The sequence below is a fragment of the Martes martes genome, assembly GCF_963455335.1.
Source record: "Martes martes genome assembly, chromosome: 6".
Taxonomy (NCBI): Eukaryota; Metazoa; Chordata; class Mammalia; order Carnivora; family Mustelidae; genus Martes; species Martes martes.
The window spans coordinates 26,588,281-26,612,055 of record NC_137893.1 but is presented as its reverse complement, the minus strand read 5'-3'; the positions used below and the strand labels follow the sequence as shown (position 1 = coordinate 26,612,055).

At 37.9% G+C, this 23,775-nt stretch overlaps 1 protein-coding gene across 1 annotated transcript in view; it reads left to right on the top strand.

Moving 5' to 3' along the window:
• Positions 1–11,887, top strand: part of LIN28B (lin-28 homolog B) — a gene marked incomplete at both ends in the record, with an annotated part of 135,110 nt that extends 123,223 nt beyond the window's left edge. The window contains one exon of the mRNA XM_080805238.1: positions 11,518–11,887. Within this exon, the coding sequence (XP_080661364.1) occupies positions 11,518–11,887 (370 nt within the window). The remainder of the gene's footprint in view (positions 1–11,517) is intronic.
• Between the last annotated feature and the right edge of the window lie 11,888 nt (positions 11,888–23,775).

Here is a 23,775-nt window from a genome sequence, read left to right as displayed (position 1 = left end):
AAGATATGAACCAGTCAATTTTATTCTGTAGTCTTTGTTTATACATCTAAGGTGTTTTTTATTATGTATTTAAATTCTTTCATATATTGTTTTGACGTTTACATCCATTTCTCTAGATAACAAATTGTTTCACACATCAAGTAGTCATGATGAAACTACTCTTTTAAAAATGCTTGTGCTTTAATAGTTAAAAAAAATTCAACATATATCTAAAGAGAGAGCTATCACTTTAGAATGACTTGTAAAATAACATAAAAATAGGGCTGGTTTACATTGCGAAAGAAAGAAATCATGTGATGACCAAGAGGAAAAAAATGTATAAAAGTTGACACAAAAGCAGTAGTGGAATTGCATTTCTTCCACCTGTACCAAGGCTTACCTACAGCCAATGTCGCCCCTCTGTCACTGGTGATGTGAAATTGTCTAGGGAAATGCAAGCAGCCCTGGGGGTTTTAAATTTTCAGCAAGACTGCTAAAATAGATAAATGAACCAACATTTTCAGGTTGCATATTATAATCTGATTCTCCCATTTAAGCAGACACCCAATTTTAACCATTTCTAGTTAAATATTGACTGTCTTTCCTTTCCTTTATATTTGATAGCAGCAGTAACCTAAAAATACTCTCTACCTAAAAGCCACTGTGACAAATATGGTAGATCAACTGAACTTGGTTCCAACAAGGATACATTTAAATCCACAGTTTGGATGGTTACACACTACCACTGTAGGACAGCTTGTGGCACATGCTTATGTATGTGTATGTGTGTGTGTGTACACGTGTATGAGAGAGAGAGAGAGACAGAGAGAGATGTCCTGAGAGATGTCCTCCTCAGTTGTGTTGGATCATAAAAGCCATGCTGGCAGAATGTCCACTGCCTGTGAGATTGGGTCCAATTTCATAACAAACTGGTTTTTCTTCCAAGACACTGGAAAGCATTGGGTTATCTGTGTTTAAGTACATCTTTCTCCTTGTTTTTTCAACTTTTCCATTAGCCAGAGCCGATTACCTGGCTGGAATGTTGTTTGTTACCTACAAGGGAGGTAACATTTTTATCTGAAATACAGATTTAGCTTCTGACCTAGAATTCATTATTATGCTCTTTCTTAAGCTGTGGTACAAAGCAGCAGACTCTGAACAAATGATTATTGTTCTGTGGGATTGCCACAAGATCTACCAAGTACTTCTACCCATAGTGGAATGAAATACCAAAATGTCTGGCTTATAATTATACCTGATTGAAGTGCCCTTCCATGAGAAAGGCTCCCTTTGTCCCTGTTTCTTCAGTGATTTCTCTCTCCTTCAGTGTCCTCTTCTCTTTTAAAACTGCTATGCGTTTCATCCCTGCTTTGCTGGAAACCTGGCCCTGCCGTTCATCACATGCCTGCCCCCCACATTTTCCATCTTACCGTTTTGTTATCATAAGATGATGAAAGGTTTGCAAATAGAACTATTACTATATTTTAGCTGGTTTTCAAGATACTTTGGTGCATTTTTGGCTGGCATTATGATATAGATGACAGGCCATGGCATTTATCAGAGAGAATGTCCCAAAACTAATAAACATAAGATGGTTCAGAAAGCAGTCAGAAGACATTAAGCAACATAAAATATGTAAATACATAAGTCTTACCATTCAGCTCACTATTTATATACATTCCATTACTGTCTAGTGCCAAGTTGTACTTATAGTATATTTTTTTCTATGTTGGAAATGATTTTCTCCAAAATGCTAAGGGCATTTTAAAATTTTCTTCTTGTTTCCAGTCTTAGCTGTAAGACATCTAAAGATCATCGAATGTTCATTACTGTGGATACAATTTTCTGAAAAATTTTTATAATCTTATCCCTAGTGCTCTGAAATATAAATAAAATATTTCTTATGTTGACTTTTTTTTTTTTTTAAATTAATCGGTTGCCCTGGGAAATTGATCTCCTTTTCATTCTGGAAACTTAGATCCTTTAGTATGGATTTTCTTTTTAATATTATTTCTCAGATAATTTTCTCCCTGCACATAGTAGATACTCTTAAGTGCTTTTTTTGTTTTTCCTCTCAATTTATGAAAATGATTACATGGGTATTAGAAGCAGTTGAATTCACTGATAGACAAGGTATCTAGATGACTTCCCATCATAGAACCATATGATGAAAGAGGATAGAACAATAGTTGGTAAGTAAAAAATACCCTCTGAACTCAGTGCATACCCCAGATCAGTTTAGTTAAATGGTCTGAACACTAAAGTTTGGAGGAGACCTAGAGTGTTTATTTCCACTGCCAACAATTTTTTTTTAAGTTTACTTAATTTTTTTAAAGATTATTTATTTATTTATTTGACAGAGAGAGAGAGAGAGAGAGGGGTCACAAGCAGGCAGATAGAGAGGGGAAGCAGGCTCCTGGCTGAGCAGACAGCCCGATGTGGGGCTCGATCCCAAGACCTTGAGATCATGACCTGAGCTGAAGGCAGAGGCTTAACCCACTAAGCCACCCAGGCGCCCCAAGTTTGATTATTTTTTGTAGTAATCTCTACACACAACTTAGGACTTGAACCTACAACCCCGAGATCAAGAGTCGCATGCTCTTCCGACTGAGCCAGCCAGGTGCCCCTCCACTGCCAGCAGTTTTAGAGTTTAGAATTCACGTTAGTTCTATGCCACAACAGACTGACCCTTACTCTGACTAGAACTAGACAATACAGAGCCATCCAGACATCTGCCATTAATTTTGCACCAGAAATAACTGAATGGCAATTATACTAACTAAATTTTGCTTTTTAAAAAAATATATTGAAAACCTACCCTTAAGGTGGTCTAATAACTAAGCCAGTTTTCTCTCAATCCTCTATCCTGTACTTTCCCTTTCTCTAAAGAAGACAGAGTGAGCAGTAGTTACTTTATCCATGGCACTCTTTCAGGTGAAATGCAGTTTAAATATTTGAGCTTTTTAAAATGCCATGTCTAATAGATTTTTATAAAAAGCAAAGATCTTAGTTTTATATTTATATTCATAAGGAAAGTAATTTTTATGTAATAGCCAACAAAACTTAGTCATAGAAATGTTTGCAGGAGTCTTATCTATACTAAATTTATATGCTTTTGAGAATTATTTTAGATGCAAGCAACAGAAGATGGAGACTTGAGTTATTATGGGAAATCAATAAATGTTAATTGGTAATGATGGTGAAGTTAAGAGAAAGTAGCAATTGATGAAGAGCTGTAAATTATCACCCATTTGATGACATGGGTTCTTACACACTGAATCCATCCTTGATTGATGAACTCAGAATTGAATAATGGTCTCAGAAGCAGAGAAACTACATCTAAAGCTAAACGCAGTAGTTCTTGGCACTGGTTTACTTCCACAATTAGCAGGGATCAGTGATGGTAAAAGGTGATGGGCTTTTGTGCTCCCACAACCGGAGATTTTAGGGAATCGTTTTTCGTTCCCAATAAGGAAATAAAATACATACACACTTTTTTCTTCCTTCCTTTCCTTCCTTCCTCCTTTCTGAGGCATCAGTGATCTGTTGAAACAGTGTTTGGGGAGATTTATTCTTTTTTTTTTTTAAGATTTTATTTATTTATTTGATAGATCACAAGTAGGCAGAGAGGCAGGCAGAGAGAGAAGGGGGGAAGCAGGCTCCCTGCTGAGCAGAGAGCCTGAAGCGGGGCTCGATCCCAGGACTCTGAGATCATGACCTGAGCTGAAGGCAGAGGCTTAACCCACTGAGCCACCCAGGTGCCCCGAGATTTATTCTTTTTTGAACCACATTCCTTAATGGTTGGGATTATGAGTGATCTCCTCGTACGGATGACAGTGCTAACTCGGATTGTATACAGTTCTCAAGAAGCTGCTCACTACCACCTGGGAGGCTTTCAAAAAGTATTCAGACGTGGGCCTCCATCTTCAGAGATTCTAATTTAATCGGTGTGGAGTAGCATCTCGGTATAAGTATTTTTTAAAAGCTTCCAAAATGATTCTAGAACTGCTGGTATACAAGTTCACCGTCCAGTGACAAACAGTAATAATGGTTGAATTTAAAATGGAGGTGGAGCTATAGAATTGCTCTTTTTCTTATTACACGAACAACATATAAATTCTTACCTGTTACTTAAAAAAGAAACTCAGGGCGCCTGGGTGACTCAGTCAGTTAAGCGTCAGATTCTTGATATGAGCACAGGGCATGATGTCAGGGTTGTGAGATCGAGCCCCGTGTCAGGCTCCCCACTGGGCGTGGAGCCTATTTAAGATTCTCCTTATCCCTCTCCCTCTGTCCCTCACCACCACGCATACTCCCTTTCTCTCTCTAAAAATAAAAATAAAGACATAAATAATAAAAAATAAATAAAAAGGAAACTCTACAAAAATTAGAGAGTAAACATGAAAGTCTTCCTTCATATTATACCTCTCTTCCCCTCAGGTGTAACCCCTTTTAGTTTACCATTTATCCTTCCAGTGGTTTTTCCATGAATTTGAAAAAATGCGTACAATTACCTATAAGCATATACAGTTTTTGAAACATAAGTAATATTATACTATAAGTGTTATCCTTTGGTTTGCCTTTTTTACTTAATTTATCTTGGAGATCTTTTCATTTGAATATATACAGATCTACCTTATTTAAAAAAATGTTCTTTTACTTCATTTCTTTCATTATCTACAGTGTTTCTCAATATACATGGGCTCTCATTTCCTTTCCATTTTCACACATTTGTAGCTCAGTGGTGAAGAACGTCGATTCTGTAGCAAATCATCCAATTTTGATCACAAGCATTTACTATTATTGTTAGTATTACTATTATCATTCAATTTTTCTATTTTTTACTGATACGGGCAAAACTATTTCTAATATAGTAGTGTATCTCTACAGGCAGATTTTTAGAGTTGGTGTTGTTGGGTGAGACGGTATGTACCATATTTTTATTTTTAAAATATATGTACCATATAATATTTATTTTATTTTAATTTATTTTTAAAATATATGTACCATATAATATTTTTAAATACACTGTCAAATTGCCCTCTAAAAGATGCCTTCTCAATTTACATTCACTCCAACCAGTAGAATCTCATCATAGTATTTATTTCAAGGCCTAAATAAATCATTCACATCATAATATGACTTCATGAGCTAACTAAATTGTCAGAGTTCTTTATTTTGACTGGCATTTTATTGAGCTAGTTTGATAGCTCTGATTATAACATGTCATCCTGCAGTTCTGACTTACAGACTTAAACATACATGACTAAGGAAAATGGAAAAATTATTTACTAATTTTTAGACAAAAATTTTCCACCTATGGTACAAGAGGAATAGAAATAAAACTGGGCATTGGCATTGAAAACTCTGGACTAGATTAGTCCCAACCTTCATGGCATAGATGGGATCATTCAGTGAGAGACACTCATCTCCTCTATCATAGTGACACCAGTGAGCCAAATCTTGGGAAATAATCCATTACAAATCTGAGTGTGTGTGTGTGTGTGTGTGTGTGTGTTGCTGCTTTAAATTCAGGACTCTATTTTTTAGACTTGCATGTAATAAAATTTACATCTATTGTTAGGTATAATGTTTCAAATAATGAAAATGCAAGGGAGGGGTGCCTGGGTGGCCAGTGGGTTAAAGCCTCTGCCTTTGGCTCAAGGTCATGATCCCGCATTGGGCTCTCTGCTCAGCAGGAAGGCTGCTTCCCTCTCTCTCTGCTTGCCTCTCTGCCTACTTGTGATCTCTGTCAAAAAAAAAAAAAAAAAAAAATTAAAGAAAATGCAAGGGAAATTATTTTCAATTAAAATTTCTTTCTTTGTAAACTCAAGTTTTAGTTGTTTCATCAACATAAAGGAGATGTTATAGTACCTACTTTATAGGGTTTGGGGGGAAGAGTAAATTATGTAACACATTAGAAACCTTCTGTACAGTGTCTGGAACATAGTAAGCTTTTAATAAATTAAACCTCTTATTATTTCTATTATTATTTTAATTCTGCTAACAATATGTTCAGCCCTACTCTATAACTCATTTTATTTTTCATATGAGTTAAGGTAATTTAGGGGGATACTGGCTTCTGTATTTCAAAAGATACACATACCTTTTTTTTGGTGTTAAATATGTATTTGTTCCATAATAAACTTTTTTTTTTTTTAAGATTTTATATATTTATTTGACAGAGAGAGACGCAGCACAAGAGGGAACACAAGCACAGGAAGTCAGAGACGGAGAAGCAGGCTTCCCACTGAGCAGGGAACCCTGGCGGGGTTCAATCCCAGGACCCTGGGATCATGACCAGAGCCAAAGGCAGACACTTAATGACTAAGCAAGCCCTCCAGGTGCCCCAACTTTTTAAAAGTCATAAATCACCACTAACCAGTATTTTTTAAAACTCAATGTTTTTACCACTGTACTTAAGAAAAATATATAAAAATTAATCTTACTACAATGTTTTATTGCTGAGTTGGCTTGCAGCTTTAAGAGTCGATATAAGAAGAATGAGATACAAGGAACAGATTCATGTAAAGAATAGGTCGCTTTGAGAGAGATCTGAAAATGTGTGCGTTATTGAAAGGCTTTTCCAACTCTGTGATTCATCCAAGTTTTCTCTCTCCTCTTGGTATGTTGGGACAGATCCTGTGAAGTGAATAAACTATACCCAGGTATAGGGGTGCCTGGGTGGCTCAGTGGGTTAAAGCCTCTGCCTTCGGCTCAGGTCATGATCCCAGGGTCCTGGGATCGAGCCCCACATCGGGCTCTCTGCTCCACAGGGAGCATCGGGCTTTCTGCTCAGCGGGGAGCCTGCTTCCTCCTCTCTCTCTCTCTGCCTGCCTCTGCCTACTTGTGATCTCTTTCTGTCAAATAAATAAATAAAATCTTAAAAAAAAAAAAAAACTATACCCAGGTGTAAATTTAGAATGTATGGACGCTATTAAAGCAAAATGGGGCCTTCTGGAAGAATCTGTGACCCTCAGGAGGTACGGGGTGGGCAGATTGCTTCCTTCAAAAGCTTCTCTGGATCTGTTCCTTTTCTTTAGCTCTCTTAGGTTCTTTGATGGCATTTCTGCCATCCACCTCCTCCCACTCCCACACTGGCATCTCACACTCCCAGGTGGTTGGGTTGATTGGCAGACAATTGAATTAGATAACAAGTGTCAGTCATATAAAATCCAAAACTATACTGGAAGGCCTGGGTGGCTCAAGTCGGTTAAGCATCCGACTCTTGGTTTTGGCTCAGGTCATGATCTGAGGGTCATAAGATCGAGCCCCCTTGGGGCTCTGCATTCATCAGGGAGTCTGCTTAAGGATTCTCTCTTCCTTCCTCTGTCCCTCTCCCCACTCGCACTCTCTCACACCCTCTCTCTAAAATAAATAAATCTTTAAAAATAAAATGAAAAAACTATAGTCTTGAATATCATTAGTATCATTGCCAGATATTAGTTGGACTGTATCAGGATTAATAAACAATCTCTTCAAAGAGTCAGTTATTCTATCTCCAGATTGGTTTCTGGAATTCTTTCCAATCTGTGACTTTTCTGTTCTCCCACTTGGAAACTTTATTGATTGTTTTTCACATCTTTCTATTCCATGGATTTTTATGTCCTCTTTTCCATTTTCTCTCCTCGATACTACTTGACTCACTGTTGTCTCAGTATTTGTTTGTTCTTGAGAAGCTTATAGATCTCTGTATCCTTGTCCTTAATGCCCCTTCAAGCCCCCCAGAATGTAGATTTAATTTTCCATATAAATTCTTACAAAGTTAACACTTCCAAATACTTAGAAGTGCCTATCTTCTGTTTTTCCCATTACACTTTTAGATGGGCAAAGCTGGCTCTCCGTGAAGTATCATCCCTCTCCCCAAGTTATTATCACTTTTGAGATCCAGGCAGAACATACAATTGATTAATTATTTCATCTAAATCATTGAGGTATCATTTAAAAAATTAACATCCATATTCTAACCTAGTGGTTTTCAATTGAGCTCAGTTCTAATCATTGTTACTATTATCATTTGAAAATGTAATTTAGTTGTTCTGCAGCTAGGATCTCAAAAATGAGAATTTTTCAAAGGGTCATAGCAGATCTAAATTCTGATTTCAGGATGAGAATTTTCATTTTTGTTTTGGAATCCTCAGAACTTTGCATATGTTTGATTAACTTATAAAGTAATGTCATTGTTTGGGCTTGGTTTGTTAAGACCCCCCCTAATTACTTATTTCATAACATAATTACATAGTTATCAAGCCCTAAATATTTGCTTTTATTTATTTTGCTATTTTAGGTGCTTCTATCCTACTATATCTATTATTGGCATTGTTTCATTTAAAAATGTTCATCTTATTTTGATAATTTTTTTTAAAAATTGGCTCCATTTTTATTGTTATTTTCCATCTTCAAAAGCATCTTAAATAAGTAATATCTGTAGAATGTGCTAACTCGTTAGAATTAAAGTATTTATAATTTTACAAAGAACTTGATAAAGTTCTGAGACTAATCCAAACATTTTTATTTTACTTTATGTTCAATAGGTAAAATATCCTTTGTGCCATTGTGCCATCATCATTTTATAAAATACTATGGATGATTTTACTTTTTATTGTTGGGTATAGGAATGTATAATGAAGTATGATTATGGTTTTTTTCATGTGTAGTCTTTTGCTTGTGAGTCTGGGTCCTTATATTTCTTAAGCATGTAACTATACAAGAGCACACATGCCATTTTTATGCTCACATCAGATGTTAAGATTCATTCAAACTAACAAAAGCCAGCTGATTGGGAGAGGTGTGGACACTGAACAAAGGAAACAAGTACCACGTAGAGCTTGTACGGGGTGTGTGGTGTGGTATCATTTGTGGGCTGAAAGGTAGCTGAACATTTCCATTTTGGTATCAGTCCCTGGAGAAGGACAGGGCTTCATAATGGGGTGTGATCTGCACTCTTAGTAAGCGTGATTGACGCTGAATGATTAAATAGAAGAGGGGAATAAATACCACTCCTCTGCTTTTAAGACTGAGCACATATCCACTGAATGCAAATCTTTTCAGTGTGGAAGACAGTCTGGCCTCCTGATAGCACATATCTGAAAAGCTGGGAAAGTGAATGAACGGAGTAGATCAAGATGCAAGGAAACAAAAAATTATACAGTATCCTTTAAAATGATGTTTTAAACCCAAATGTAATGGTAAATGCACATACAGAATACGATGGAAGGCCCCATTTGTAAAAGTGGAATCCTGACATGAGGCCCTTGGTAAATTGAGTGGGCAGAACGGATCCCTGCATTGGATAACGCGCGCACACCACAGTGATGGATGAAATTGATGTGTCCGCAGGAGAGCCTGTTCTATTACTGAAGGCTTTAACCTATTTTCTCCTCTTCGACAATGAGCTCTTGAGTGGATGTTATCCTCAAGGAAGTGAATTAAATTCAAAAGGAGACATTTTGTAGATGTGCAAATTTAATTTAAGAATTCACTTAATCCATGGTAGAAGAAAACTGTGTGGGAAAACATTATTGAGAAATAATACGGTTATATTTTTCAAAGATGCCATTTTTGAGGGTATTATTTGGGGGACCCGAATTTCAACCATTTATTGGTAATTTTTATTGTTCTTTAATTTTGCATTATCTCTTAGAGCACATGGCTGAAACAATGTTGAATCTGGATTGTAATATTGTTTTATTAATTTATTATATTAAGGTATATAATTGCATAATAAATAATCAGAAAAAGTGGATTTTCAGCTCTTCCCTTAAATTTTAAAAAAAATATGATGTGTTCCTTTTCCCTGGGATAAATACTTGTTAATTATTACAAAGAATGAAAGCCTGTGTTGTGAATCCATTATTCTAATATTTGTAAGGTAATATTGGTAACTGAAGAAATAGGCTATAGGTACCCTAGTTTCTGCCTGGTAAAAACAAAAACAAAACAAAACAAAACAAAACAAAACACATAACAACAAAATATTCTTCATACGTTGACCCAGAAAACAGAATACTAATTGTCCTACATATACTGCTGGGTTGGTTAGTAGTTAGTCATTTGTCTTTGAAATATATGGTAGTTTAAGTTGTTAAACTTGCTGTTCTCTCCCCCCCTCTCTCTTTCTCTCTCTCTCTCTCACACACACATACATAATTATAATTAATTTTTGTCATTATAGTCTTAAGTTGATGCTCACTGGTATCATTTTTTTGTTATCTTTTTAAAAAATGTTATGACCTGTCGTCTGTGCTTCGTATTAAGAATTACAGATTCATAAATGTATTTGGAAATAAATTTAAAACAGAAAACTCTTAAAAAATTTCATTTGGAGACAAAACAAGCACATTCTATACTCAACAAGTAGATTAAAAACCTTTGTAAGTATACAATATTATTTTCTCCGCTTGTTTTGAATGTAAAATTTTCAAAGAAAATCTGACTAAATTTGAGCAAATATATCTCCCAAATAATTTACTTGTTCAGCTTTTAGAAACAAAGTCAGATTTTCGGACATGTCACACAAAGCCATGCCCCCAGTCTGCATTCAAATACTAATTAAGGGTAGATTTAGATTTATTTCAATTTAAAAGAAGTTACCTGAAAGGAAAACTAATTTCTTACAGAGGGAAAAGAAAATAAATTCTTCCCAGAATTTAGAAGATTTCTTTTATAGCTTCCTCTGATTCAAATATTTACTGTATTGCTTTAAAATTACTTGGTAATTTTCCAGATATCACTCACCATAGACATCTGACTTCTTATATATCAAATTTCCCTTCATTACTTAATTTGCACAAAGGATAAAATTCTTCCAGTTCATCTGGTTTCCACAGTCAACATAGTTAACACACAAAGAACTGTTAAAGAAATGAAATTTAATTTGGTCTATAATTTTCTCAATTGCGGAGTGCATTCCCAGTGTGTATTTCTGTGTCACAACAGCTTTGTTTTTTTAACGGGCTTCTTTTTAAAGCGAGCTGGTGGTTTTTTGTTGAACATTGGCTGCCCTCTAGTGGACTACACTGTTCTCTTAAAGGAACCTGTCAAGTCTTTAAAAAAAGTCATTTCTCTGGAAGTGACTAGTGTTTCATGTTTTAGTCCTCTTGTTTTTCATTGACTGTTGCGTTTAGTACTAATAGCTTTATAACTTTGTGAGAGCATTTTGGTGAGATGGTCTTGGAAGCACATAGCATTTCAGGGACGCCTGGGTGGCTCAGTGGGTTAAGCGTCTGCCTTCAGCTTGGGTCATGGTCCCAGGGTCCTGGAATGGGTCCCACATTGGGCTCCTTGCTCCGTGAGAAGCCTGCTTCTCCCTCTGCCTGCTGCTCCCCCTGCTTGTGCGGTCTCTCTCTCTCTCTCTCTCTCTCTGTCTCTCTGATGAGTAAATAAAATCTTTTTTAAAAATAGCATTACATACTTATTAAGAAGGCACATTAAAACAGGCTGATCTCATTGACAGTTTGTATTTTTTTTTTAAATTTGTAACACATTTTATGACACTTGCTCCCCGCTGCTGAGACGTTTCCGCTGTTCTTGTTGCAGATGCTACAACTGTGGTGGCCTTGATCATCATGCTAAGGAATGTAGTCTACCTCCTCAGCCAAAGAAGTGCCATTACTGTCAGAGCATCGCACACATGGTGGCAAACTGCCCACACAAGACTGTGGCGCAGCCGCCCGCCAGTTCTCAGGGAAGACAGGAAGCAGAAGCACAGCCATGCACTTCGACTTTTCCTCGAGAGCTGGGGGGAGGGCATGGCTGCACGTCCCCGCCGTTTCCTCAGGAGGCGAGGTTCGAGATCTCAGAATGGCCAGGCAGGTCCTCTCAAGAAGCTTCCTCGGCGAAGTCCTCCGCGGCGCCGGAAGAACCAAGCAAAAAGGGGCCTTCTGTTCAAAAAAGGAAAAAGACATAACGCTTCTTCCTAAGTGTATCGTTTTCTTTCCCCGGTTGGGAAGTCTACCTCATGCAAGTACAGGGGAGCAGTATTTCACAGCAGCAGCTGACTTGGGATTTTTAACTACTGTGAGGAACTGTGAATTTTTTTAAACAGACAAATCACTCTAAGCAAATTACATTTGAGCAGGGTGTCATGTTTTATGTTATTCAGAGAATGAAATACTATGTATATCTGTATGTGCATGTGTGAGAGGGAGAGAGCCTGAGTGTGTGTGTGTGTGTGTGTGTGTAGGAGGCATCGATACAGGAGTGTGGACCCGTATATAAAGCGGATTTGTCTTTATGTATGTGCGTCTATAGATAGAAGCACACACCCTCCCTCACGGAATTGGACAGCCCCGAGAACTGAAAACCCGTAGGAAGCATTTTAGATGGTTTCAAAGCTAACCCCTGGAGGTTTTTTTTTTTTTTTCTTGAAATACCACTCCCTTTATATTACATTAAAATAAAAACATGACTGTTACCTTTTGTGTGAACCAAAGGCTACTTCAGATCTCAGAGCTGCCAATCATATGGTACTAAAGGTTTTACGTCATCAGTTCTCCCAAGTTTGGGATTGCCTCTTTTTCTTGTTATCTATAGAGTATTTTCTCCCTACCCCCACCCCCTTTGAAGGCAGTACCTTAACTCCACATGCCTCTGACTGCCATAAGCTTTTTGGAATCTGGGATACAGAGCTCCAGAAAAGACAATGAATGTGTAATTTCCGTGCCGATATTTCCATGTTTTTAATTCATGCATTTTGATTGTGAGTTAGATGCCTATTCAGAAAAATGAAGGGGGAGGGCAATGTAGAAATGTAGTGACTTGATTGTTTCAGTGGTATTTTGATACCAGCTCATTATAATCTTTTATGTGTTGTGAAGTTTTGAAGGGGTTGTGGCAACAGCAGCTTCCCTTGACGAAGTCAGTCCAAACCATCGCTTCGAGCAGGGGTCTCCTTGTTTACTACTGAAGACTTTGGAGGAAATCTCCAGTCATTGGTGTAATTTTTTTTTTTTTTTTTTTGGTGGCTGTTTTTTATTACCCCCCTCCCCCAAGAGAGTTATCTGACTTGTTTCTAAAACAAAACAGCACAGGTGAGAGAATAAAATACCGGGGTTGAGAATGAAAATTTAAGTGGGTGTTCATAATTGCCCAATACGTTTGCCCTGTGAAGGATATTGAAAAGTGCAGCATTTGGTGGCAGGCAGCTGGAGTGATGGGCCTGGGGCCGAGGTGCTGGGCCTCTCCCACCAGAAGCGACAAGAATTTCATACATTAAAATGAATTTGACAGAGGTTCCCTTCATTACTCATGCTGAAGTAACCGAAACGGTGCATTCAGGGTGGACATTCAGTAATGGAGATAGAGACGCTTCTCAGGTTGGTCCTCAATTATGTGAGTCAACTGGCCTGGGACCAGTCTTCATATTGGTCCCTTTAGGTTTCAGTCATTTAAAAAAATAAAAAAAATGTTGGTGTCCTCCTGGTTCTAGATGTTATGGGTAAATTTCTGAAACATCTCCAAGAAGGTACCGATGAGTTATAATGCTTAACATTGGCAATAGACAACATTGTGTGTGAGCCTGTTGGTGTAAGCTCAGATAATCAGAAGAAGACAAGAGCATGAGTCAAATGAGATCCATTCTGCGAGCAGCTTCTGCTCCTTCCCCAACCTGTCCTGCTCTGAGGGTCTTAGGCAGTTCCTGTGGTTTGAGCAAGCCCCCATCAGGAGGAAATGCCTCCGAGGAAATGCCTCTGGCTGGGCCTCCAGCCCTTTACCTCTCAGCTTGAATTCTGGGACAGTGTTTGTGAGACTCTCCACGGTGTATTCTGGAATATCCAAGTGCTGTGAAGCAAAGCTTACCTTTGACGATATTGAATGTGATAAATAGCTATAGAGAAGTACTTCCTTGCCTTATGTGAGGATTGTAAGCTTATTTAAATTATGTAGACAAATCAAAGTGGCATTGCTTAATTTTTAGCAGGCAAAATAAGCAGGTTTAACAGTAAAAATGCAAAACATAATAAGTCACTTTGAAAATTCAAACCAAAGTTCCTTGACCTTATAGACATAGGAAGTTACGGACTTGAGAATTGGACATTCCCTGTTTACATATAAAAAAGTTCAGAGCTAAGATCTTGGTTAAAAAAAAAAAAGAAAAGCATTTTATAACTGGACCTTATGGGTGCAATTTAAAATCATTTTAAGCATCTTACCAGACTGAACTAAGAGCACATACCAAACCTATCTTATGATTAAAAGCTGGGGTTTATTTTTTATATAAAAATATTATCACTATTACATAACATACTCAGGACAAAGAACTTTGCTCAGGGAACATACCATATAATGTTGTTGTTTCTTTCCAGAATAGTCTACAGTCCTGCTTACTCAAAACAAACCAAATAACTTAGACCTTTGATAAGTATTATGTACTGATGTTAGTCATAACTACCTCTGAGTTTGATCACAGTTTCCAAATATCAGATATCCGTTTTCCTACTTTTATTTCCTGTGAAAAGTACGCTAAAGCAAAATTCCCAAGCTCCTTGCATGTGTGAATATCACTGATGTGAGCACATGTCCATTTACATGGGTGAAATATTCTGTTTACAGCAAAAGGCTACCTCATAGTTGATGCATAGCTCACCTTTGTGCTGCTCCAGCCGTACAGGGGCTGATAATCCTCTGGTACAGAACCTTTTAATCTGTATTGTAGATAGCAATTCACAACTCTATGTTTCTAACAAACACTTGTGAATGAGGACGCATCTCATTTAGTTAGCAAAGTCTCCAAGCATTTCTTTAAAGTTATCAGGTATTTAATTTAAAGACTTATGGGCACCCTTCCACTTAAGCAAAACAAAACACAGAGGCAATCTTGGAAATTACTGCTTTGCCCGGAGGTGAAGGGCAGGAAGGGGTAGCAGGAGAAGAGGTTGGTGTATGAGTGTATTCATGCTGGGCAAAAGTATAAAGGATGCCAATCTCCATTTGTGTGTCTGTGCTGCCCTGAGGCCAAGCGTAGTTCAGCATTATTGCCCTAGGCACATAACTAACTAGCACTGGCTTGCCAAGGAGTGAACATAGAGTAAACGTGCAATGCCATTTCTGGCTACTGAGGAGAAGGGTCTGTGTGAAGCATCGGTTTACGGGGGTTACTAATGGGTTGGGCAGGAGGTGTGTGAACTAGTTGCCCCTTGATTTCACCCCCATGTCAACACAAGTGTAATTCCTAAGAAAGATGCTCTACCCGTCTCTTAGCCCTGGGAGCTATTCATCACTACATGGCAGATTATAGTAGAAACCTTTTTATACTTGCATTTCTAGTATTTACTCGAAGACTTTGGATGTATTTTTACAACTAAAACATTTTAAAAGATTTTTACCTGCTTATAACTTGGAAGTTTGGCGTGCAATGTAGGGAAAAAGATCAAGAAACATCATGTTATTAACATCGATCCATCTATAAACATGGGATGTTTTAATGCCAATATTTTAAGATATTCTGGCCCAGTTTTATTTTGCACCAGTGTGGCCCCAAGTTACTGCTAGTTGTATTTAGTTTGTGAATAGAAGCCCATAAGTGTTAATAGACTTTGTAACATTCACTGTAAGATGAATTATACAGGACATGGGAAATCTCATTAAGTCTTAAAGTTAATTTAAATTAATTTATCTGTTTTCTCTAAGAAATGTTTATCATAAAATATATATGTGTATTTCCCCTTTGGTTATAAAATTTGGGAAAGTGTGTACAAGTGCAGCTGCACTGACCTTAATTTTCTAGATGTCTTAATGAGATTTATTTGTTTTAGAAAAGAACAACTCGTGAAAAGCCTCAAGTTCTGTCTTACATAGCTGTCAGCAACCTCTTTAAGATGTGATGGTTGTGTGATCTGTGTCATAGTTGTTCAGTTAGCGTGAGAGGTTGACCTATGAATCGTTCTTAAATTTTATATTTGGAACAAAGCTGCGAAGTTATGGTAAAGTACTGTACTGTGACAAACTATTACAATATTTAATACATCTGTGGCTTAACCCCTGTGAGTGTTACCAGCTTGAAAATGATGGTGTTGACTACCTCTTGAATTACTTAGTATCTATCAACCACTGGCACCCACCACCAAGCTGGCTTTAATTAGTGTGTGTTGCTTTTTGGTATTAACAACTCTAACCATACTAGAGACCAAAGTGAACACTGATTTCTATATGTCTTTAATATGGTGTTTTATCTAGTGTTTTTAAATTATCCTGTGTAGTAATTAGATTACCTCATTGTCCATTTTGGCTCATGTTGTTTACAAGTGAAAATAAAAAAACACTTGAACTATATGTTTTTAAAGGACAAAAAAGGAGTAGATGTTCGGAATGGCATTTCACTCATGTACAGTCATCTTGATGGACTGGAGTACTGTTTGCCTTTCTGTAGACCATGGATTTTATATTCTCATTTCATGCCTAATGTCTTATTCTGTCAATTATGGATATTTTGAGGTTTAAAAAATTACTTGATTAAAAAATAAAACATATAACGTTGGCATTTATTATGAGTTTTTGAGATTTTTCATGATTTGTATGATTGTTCAAAGAAAAGAATGGATAAAAGGCCATTTAGGCAGTATCTACACCTATCTGAACATAAATTTTAATTTACCTTCAGATATCAGTGATTAGAAATGTGGAACTTACGACAATACAGATGGTGAATACATTCAGTCTAAATCTTAATGAGGAAAGGTGAGTCCTGTCCTCATCAGGAATCATCCTGGGTTAGCTAACTTGGAGTATGCAAGTGTGGGAGTCAAGACACATACTTCATGTGGTCATGAAAAGTGGCCCAAACACAAAAATGTTCAACCCTTTTGGAAAAACCATTTTAGAATTTTCCTACAATATTTTCCTAGTAGTTTTAAAGTATTCGAAAAGGACAATCAAAGCCAGATTATACCAGTACCAAATATCTAAAATGTGAATGTAGATTTATCAAACTATGTATATAGTATTGGCATACTATAAAAAAAATTTGATAAAACTGTTTTGTTCTATAAATTGACCAGTCTGACAATTAAACTCATTTTCATTTCTGCTCTACACCTGGGTGATTCACTTTTCCTTTTTCTTTGGGTGTGTGAGTGTGTGTGTGTGTGTGTGTGTGTGTATGTGGTACCATGACTCCTGCTGCGTTTTCTTTTTTATTATGGTAAGAAACATAATTTACCATCTTAACCCTTTTTAAATGTCCAATTCAGTAGTGGTAAGTATTTCATCTTGTGCAGAGGTGATTTTAGGATGTGAAGATCTCATGCTCGTGGGACAGTGAGTGCATAAATGTTTCATTGATAATTATTATTTAAAAGAGTATCTTTGTTATATAAGTAGCATTGTATTTTGTCATAAAGAATATGAAGAACCTTGAAAGAAAAGATAGTACATCATCTCATCACCTGGAAATAACCAATGACATATTTCATCATTTCAAATATGAGAAACATTTTGAAAAATATATAATCCCATTATCTAGAAATAACCATTAATATTTTTCCTTAACTCTCTTCTAATTTATTTCCCATAAATTAATATAGATTTAAAACAAAATTAGGTTTTATTGAATAGGATTGGGAACTTTTACACTTTCCCATTAACATCATTAAACGTGTCTTATCAAGAAAAATTCTTCAAAAACAAGTTTTTGATAATTGCATATGTGGTTTGAAGAAATGAGATTGAGGTGGAGGGGGAGGGATGGGTTTGGTTTGGATGGAGAAGGAAGAGACTCTGAGACAGAAGAAACAGCATAAACAAAAAACTGGAGTCAAGACTCAGCAGTTCATGTTCGGTCAACCAGTAAAGAGATGAATTCGGTGGTATAAATTATGAAAAAACTTTATGAATGGATTGGAGGTCAACCAATGTAGCCAGACACTTGAGGGGCTACCAAATTCAAAAGAAAGAAACATAGGACACCACTGCTATTCAACATAGTAATAGAAGTGCTAGCTTCAATAATTAGACAACAAAAAGAAATAACAGACATCCAAATTGGCAAAGAAGTTAAACTCTCACTCTTTGCAGATGATATGATACTTTATGTGGAAAACTCAAAATACGCCACTCTAAAAGTGCTAGAACTCATACGTGGATTCAGGAAAGTGTCAAGATACAAAATCAATGCACAGAAATCAGTTACATTTCTATACACCAACAGCAAGAAGAAAGAGAAATTAAGGAGTCGATTCCATTTATAACTGCACCTAAAACCATAAGATACCTAGGAATAAATCTAACCAGAGACAAAGAATCTGTACTCAGAAAACTATAGAACACTCATGAAAGAAATTGAGGAAGACACAAAGAAATGGAAAAACTTCCATGGTCATGGATTGGAAGAACAAATATTGTGAAACTACCTAGAGCAATCTACACATTTAATGCAATCCCTGTCAAAATACCACCAACTTTTTTCAAAGAAATGGAACAAATAATCCTAAAATTTATATGGAACCAGAAAAGACCCCAAATAGCCAGAGGTATGTTGAAAAAGAAAACCATAGCTGGCAACATCACAATTCCAGACTTCAAGCTCTATTACAAAGCTGTCATCATCAAGATAGTATGGTACTGGCACAAAAACAGACACATAGATCAATGCAACAGAGTAGAGAGCCCAGAAATGGACCCTCAACTCTATGGTCAACTAATCTTTGACTAAGCAGGAAAAAATATCCAATGGAAAAAAGACAGTCTCTTCAACAAATGATGTTGGGAAAATTGGACAGCCACATGCAGAAGAATGAAACTGGACCATTTCCTTACACCACACACAAACATAGACTCAAAATGGATGAAAGACCTCAGTGTGAGACAGGAATCCATCAAAATCCTTGAGAACAGAGGCAGCAACCTCTTTGACCTCAGCCACAGCAACTTCTTCCTAGAAACATCGCCAAAGGCAAGGGAAGCAAGGGCAAAAATGAACTATTGGGACTTCATCAAGATCAAAAGCTTCTGCGCAGCAAAGGAAACAGTCAACAAAACCAAAACACAACTGACAGAATAGGAGAAGATATTTGCAAATAACATATCAGATAAAGGGCTAATATCCAAAATCTATAAAGAACTTACCAAGTTCAACACCCAAAGAACAAGTAATCCAATCAAGAAATGGGCAGATGACATGAGCAGACATTTCTGTAAAGAAGACATCCAGATGGCCAAAAGACATGTGAAAAAGTGTTCAATATCACTTGGTATCAGAGAAATACAAATCAAAACCATAGTGAGATACCACCTCACACCAGTCAGAATGGCTAAAATTAACAAGTCAGGAAATGACAGATGTTGGCAAGGATGCAGAGAAAGGGGAACCCTCCTACACTGTTGGTAAGAATGCAAGCTGTTGCAGCCACTCTGGAAAACAGTATGGAGTTTCCTCAAAAAGTTGAAAATAGAGCTACCCTATGACCCAGCAATCACACTACACGGTTTACCCTAAAGATACAAATGTAGTGATCCGAAGGGGCACGTGCACCTGAATGTTTATAGCAACAATGTCCACAATAGCCAAACTATGGAAAGGGCATGATGTCCATCAACAGATGAATGGATAAAGAAGATGTGGTATATATAATGGAATACTATGCAGCCATCAAAAGAAATGAAATCTTGCCTTTTGCAATGATGTGGATGGAACTAGAGGGTATTATGCTAAACAAAATAAGTTAATTAGAGAAAGACAATTATCACATGATCTCTCTGATATGAGGAATTTGAGAGGCAGGGTGGAGGGTCGTGGGGGTTAGGGAGGGAAAAAATGGAACAAGATGGGATCAGGATGGAGACAAATCATAAGAGATTCTTAATCTCATGAAACAAACTGAGGTGAGGGTGGCTGGAGGGCGGGGGTGGTAGGGGATAGGGTGGCTGGGTGATGGACATTGGGGAGGGTATGTGCTATGGTGAGTGCGGTGAAATGTGTAAGCCTGATGATTCACAGACTTGCACCCCTGGGCAAATAATACATTATATGTTAATAAAAAAAATAGGAGGTGAGCACCCATTTACCCCCAGCTTTTCCCCTAAGGGCACTTTCCAGTTCCCTGAGACACCACAGAATGATAAAACCCCAAAGGGAAAGCTGAGGAAACAAATTCAGGACTGCCAAAACAACAGAAAATTGAGAGACCAATCCCAGGGAAGAGGGGTCGCAGAGAAGGTATTCCCTGAAATCTTTATACAGGTTCCTTTCAAGTCACTGACTGAAAAGACTCAGCAGAAAACTGCAGCTGAGGAGATCAGGGCCACAACTAGGAGGCCAGAGGTGGCTAGGGTGTAACATTTAAAGAAGTGTCCGTGTTCAGGGTGTTACCTTGCCCTGAGCACCTTTCTGGTCTCACCTTAGTCCGGCCTTTGGCTGGACGCTAACGGAGTGAACGGTGCTTCCCTCATCATCCAGTGCTGGGGGATTGACATTTTGGAGGACTTGAAGTAGCCATTTGAAGGGGGAGGAGGCCACAAGTTCCCTAGAGCATCATTGAGAAGCGGTGGCTTCAGGTGATCTGAACATTCAGAATGTTTAGAAATACACAAGCATTTTATGGCAGCGCACCCAAGTGCTGATTTGAAGAAGCCTGGTTTGCTGCATTTGTCCTCTCCAGGGAGTTACACTGGGGGCAAGAATGAAGTTACAGTGCTTAAACGATAGGTAGGAGACTGACAACTGAATAGAGGGAATCCAGGATATTTCCACAATTAATATTTATTTTCCTTTTTTGTAATAAAGAATGACAGAATAATAGAAAGCCCCAGAATCCTAGGCTTTCCTTATGGGTACACAAAATGCTACATTTGTACAACCTACTCCCATTTTCACCTCTTACATAAGCTTTTTGTAAGAACCTTTATATGAAGCTTTTGCTTGGTAGGCTACTAAATAAAAAAAATGGCTTATGTTACAATCTATCATTTTGTGATAGATTCTGCTCCGGTTTTCTCATTATTTTCATGAAATTGATTTTTTTCCTCTCAAAAAAACTATGGGGTTCTCTTGTCTGCTTTACTTTCTAGAAACAACTGAAATGTAAGAGAAAAGCTTTTACCACTACTCAAATTATTTCTGTCATCCTCAATTTAGAAATCAGCATATGTTACCCTTTATAATCCCCTTCCCCCCAGCACGCGTGTGCGCGCGCACACACACACGCACACACACACACTCTTTCTGAAGTGGTTTTAGGTATCTGGAAAATGGTTAATACTTCTGAGACTGCATGTTTCTTAAAAAAAATTTCAGGTCGCCTGCGTGGCTTAGTTAAGTGTCAGCCTTTTGACTCAGGTCGTCAGATCTCAGGGGCTTGGGATCGAGCTCTGAGTCAGGCTCCCTTTTCAGTGGGAGTCTGCTTCTGCCTCTCCCTCTGCCCACCGCCCCCTCCACTTGTGTGCATGTGCACGCGCTCTCTCTCTCAAACAAATAGAATCTCTAAAAACAAAACAAAATTTCTACTTTAAAAAGTTTCCCATCTAGGATACATTTGTACACTTTGTTTCTAAAATTAATCAGTGTTTTGAAGATGCTAGCTGTTTTCTGAAGGACAAGGACCTCCATTATTTAATTTTTCTTTTTTTTTTTAAGATTTTATTTATTTGACAGACAGATCACAAGTAGACAGAGAGGCAGGCAGAGAGAGGGGGGAAGCAGGCTCCCTGCTGAGCAGAGAGCCTGACTCAGGACTCGATCTCAGGACCCTGAGACCATGACCTGAACCGAAGGCAGAGGCTTAACCCACTGAGCCACCCAGGTGTGCCATAGTTATTTAATTTCTAAGCTGCTTAGGATCTGTAGCTATTTGCCTGCTCCAGTTTTAATTTATTTAAAGTACCAACTCTAACCTTGGGGGTTTTGCTTGTATCCCAAATAACATGGTTAGTTTTGCTCTTTTGTTGAGAAAACTGGACTCGTGTGTTACCGTAACAGCAATACGGCAAAGTCAGAGTACAAGGAAAACCAACTTAAGATTATCAAACCATATTTACATTCGAATTGGTTCAAATAGATGTATTATTGATATGTGGTCCTTTGGTGCTTTTCCATGTTTTTTTTCTGGAAGTGTGGCTTCACTACTCACATGTCAGATATTTCAAGTTCTATTTTCTCACTTATTTCATTTGGATCATTATGTCACATACTCAGGCCATTACAGTTATCTCTACACTGGCTCTTCAAATTCCCCTTTTTTCTTTGTGAAATTAATTCTGTACAAGTAATTTTCATTGGCTGGTCCAGATATTAGTTTAGCTAGTCCTGGGTTGAAGTTGCTTTGGCCACTCACCCAAAACGATCCTTTAAAAACAACAATAGAGGGGCACCTGGGTGGCTCAGTGGGTTAAGCCTCTGCCTTCGGCTCAGGTCATGATCTCAGGGTCCTGGGATCAAGCCCCGAATCAGGCTCTCTGCTTGGCAGGGAGCCTGCTTCCCCCTCTCTCTCTGCCTGCCTCTCCGCCTACTTGTGACCTCTCTCTGCCAAATAAATAAAATCCTTTAAAAACAAACAAACAAACAAAAACAACAATAGAGGAGTGCCTGGGTGGCTCAGCGGGTTAAGCCTCTGCCTTCGGCTCAGGTCATGATCACAGGGTCCTGGGATCAAGCCCCGCATCGGGCTCTCTGCTCGGCAGGGAGCCTGCTTCCTGCCCTCTCTCTCTGCCTGCCTCTCTGCCTACTTGTGATCTCTCTGTCAAATAAATAAATAAAATCTTAAAAAAATAATAAAAATAAAAAAATAAAAACAACAATAGAATCTAATCATGACCAACTTTCTTAAGGTGGAAAATTTGGAAAATACAAAGGAGGGGCTGAAATGAGAGGAGCTGTTGTTGAAGCCACCTGGAGGTGTGCCACTGCCCACTCTATTTCCAGGTCATTATTTTCTTTTTGTGTATAAATACTGTACAACATTTACAAACTGGTGAGATACATCAGATTGCTAGGGAAAATTTAACATAGAACAGAGTGGTTGGAAGGGACCCTGGACTATCATTTGGCCCAATATTCTGTGCTCCTCTAGAATCACACTAGATTATCCCAGGTGGTTTGTCCCCAAACCTGCCAAAGAATCAACATGTTCCATTAGAACCCCATCACAATAGCTAAATGTTCCAATGCAAACCCCAGCCCCACCCAAAAACAAAGTAAGAAAACAAGCAGTAACAAGCTGTGGGCCGAGATCTAATTATTTAAGAAATCTCATTTGGAAGTGTCATATTAACAACCTCTAGTGTTTCTTTTTAATTAGAAATCATTTTTTTAAAAAAACACTTTTTTTGTTTCTTTAAGATTTTATTTATTTATTTGACAGAGAGAGACACAGCAAGAGAGGAACACAAGCAGGGGTGTGGGAGAGGGAGAAGCAGGCTTCCTGCTGAGCAGAGAGCCTGAGAGGACCCTGGGATCATGACGTGAGCCGAAAGCAGACGCTTAACGACTGAACCACCCAGGTGCCCCTAAATATCATTTCTTCTTCTTTTTTTTTTTTTTTTTAAGATTATTTATTTATTTATTTATTTGACAGAGATAACAAGTAGGCAGAGAGAGGAAGGGAAGCAGGCTCTCCGCTGAGCAGAGAGCCCGATGCGGGGCTCGATCCCAGGACTCTGGGATCATGACCCGAGTCGGAGGCAGAGGCCCTAACCCACTGAGCCACCCAGGCACCCCCCTAAATATCATTTCTTAATGGAGCAGTCTAACTAAAGTTTTCTCTAGGGCTATGTAAAAGATAACCTACATAACGTAACACGACATAATATAAACAGCATGTCCTAATGTAGTGCATTGCATAATGGATCGCTGGAAATGTAAAAATT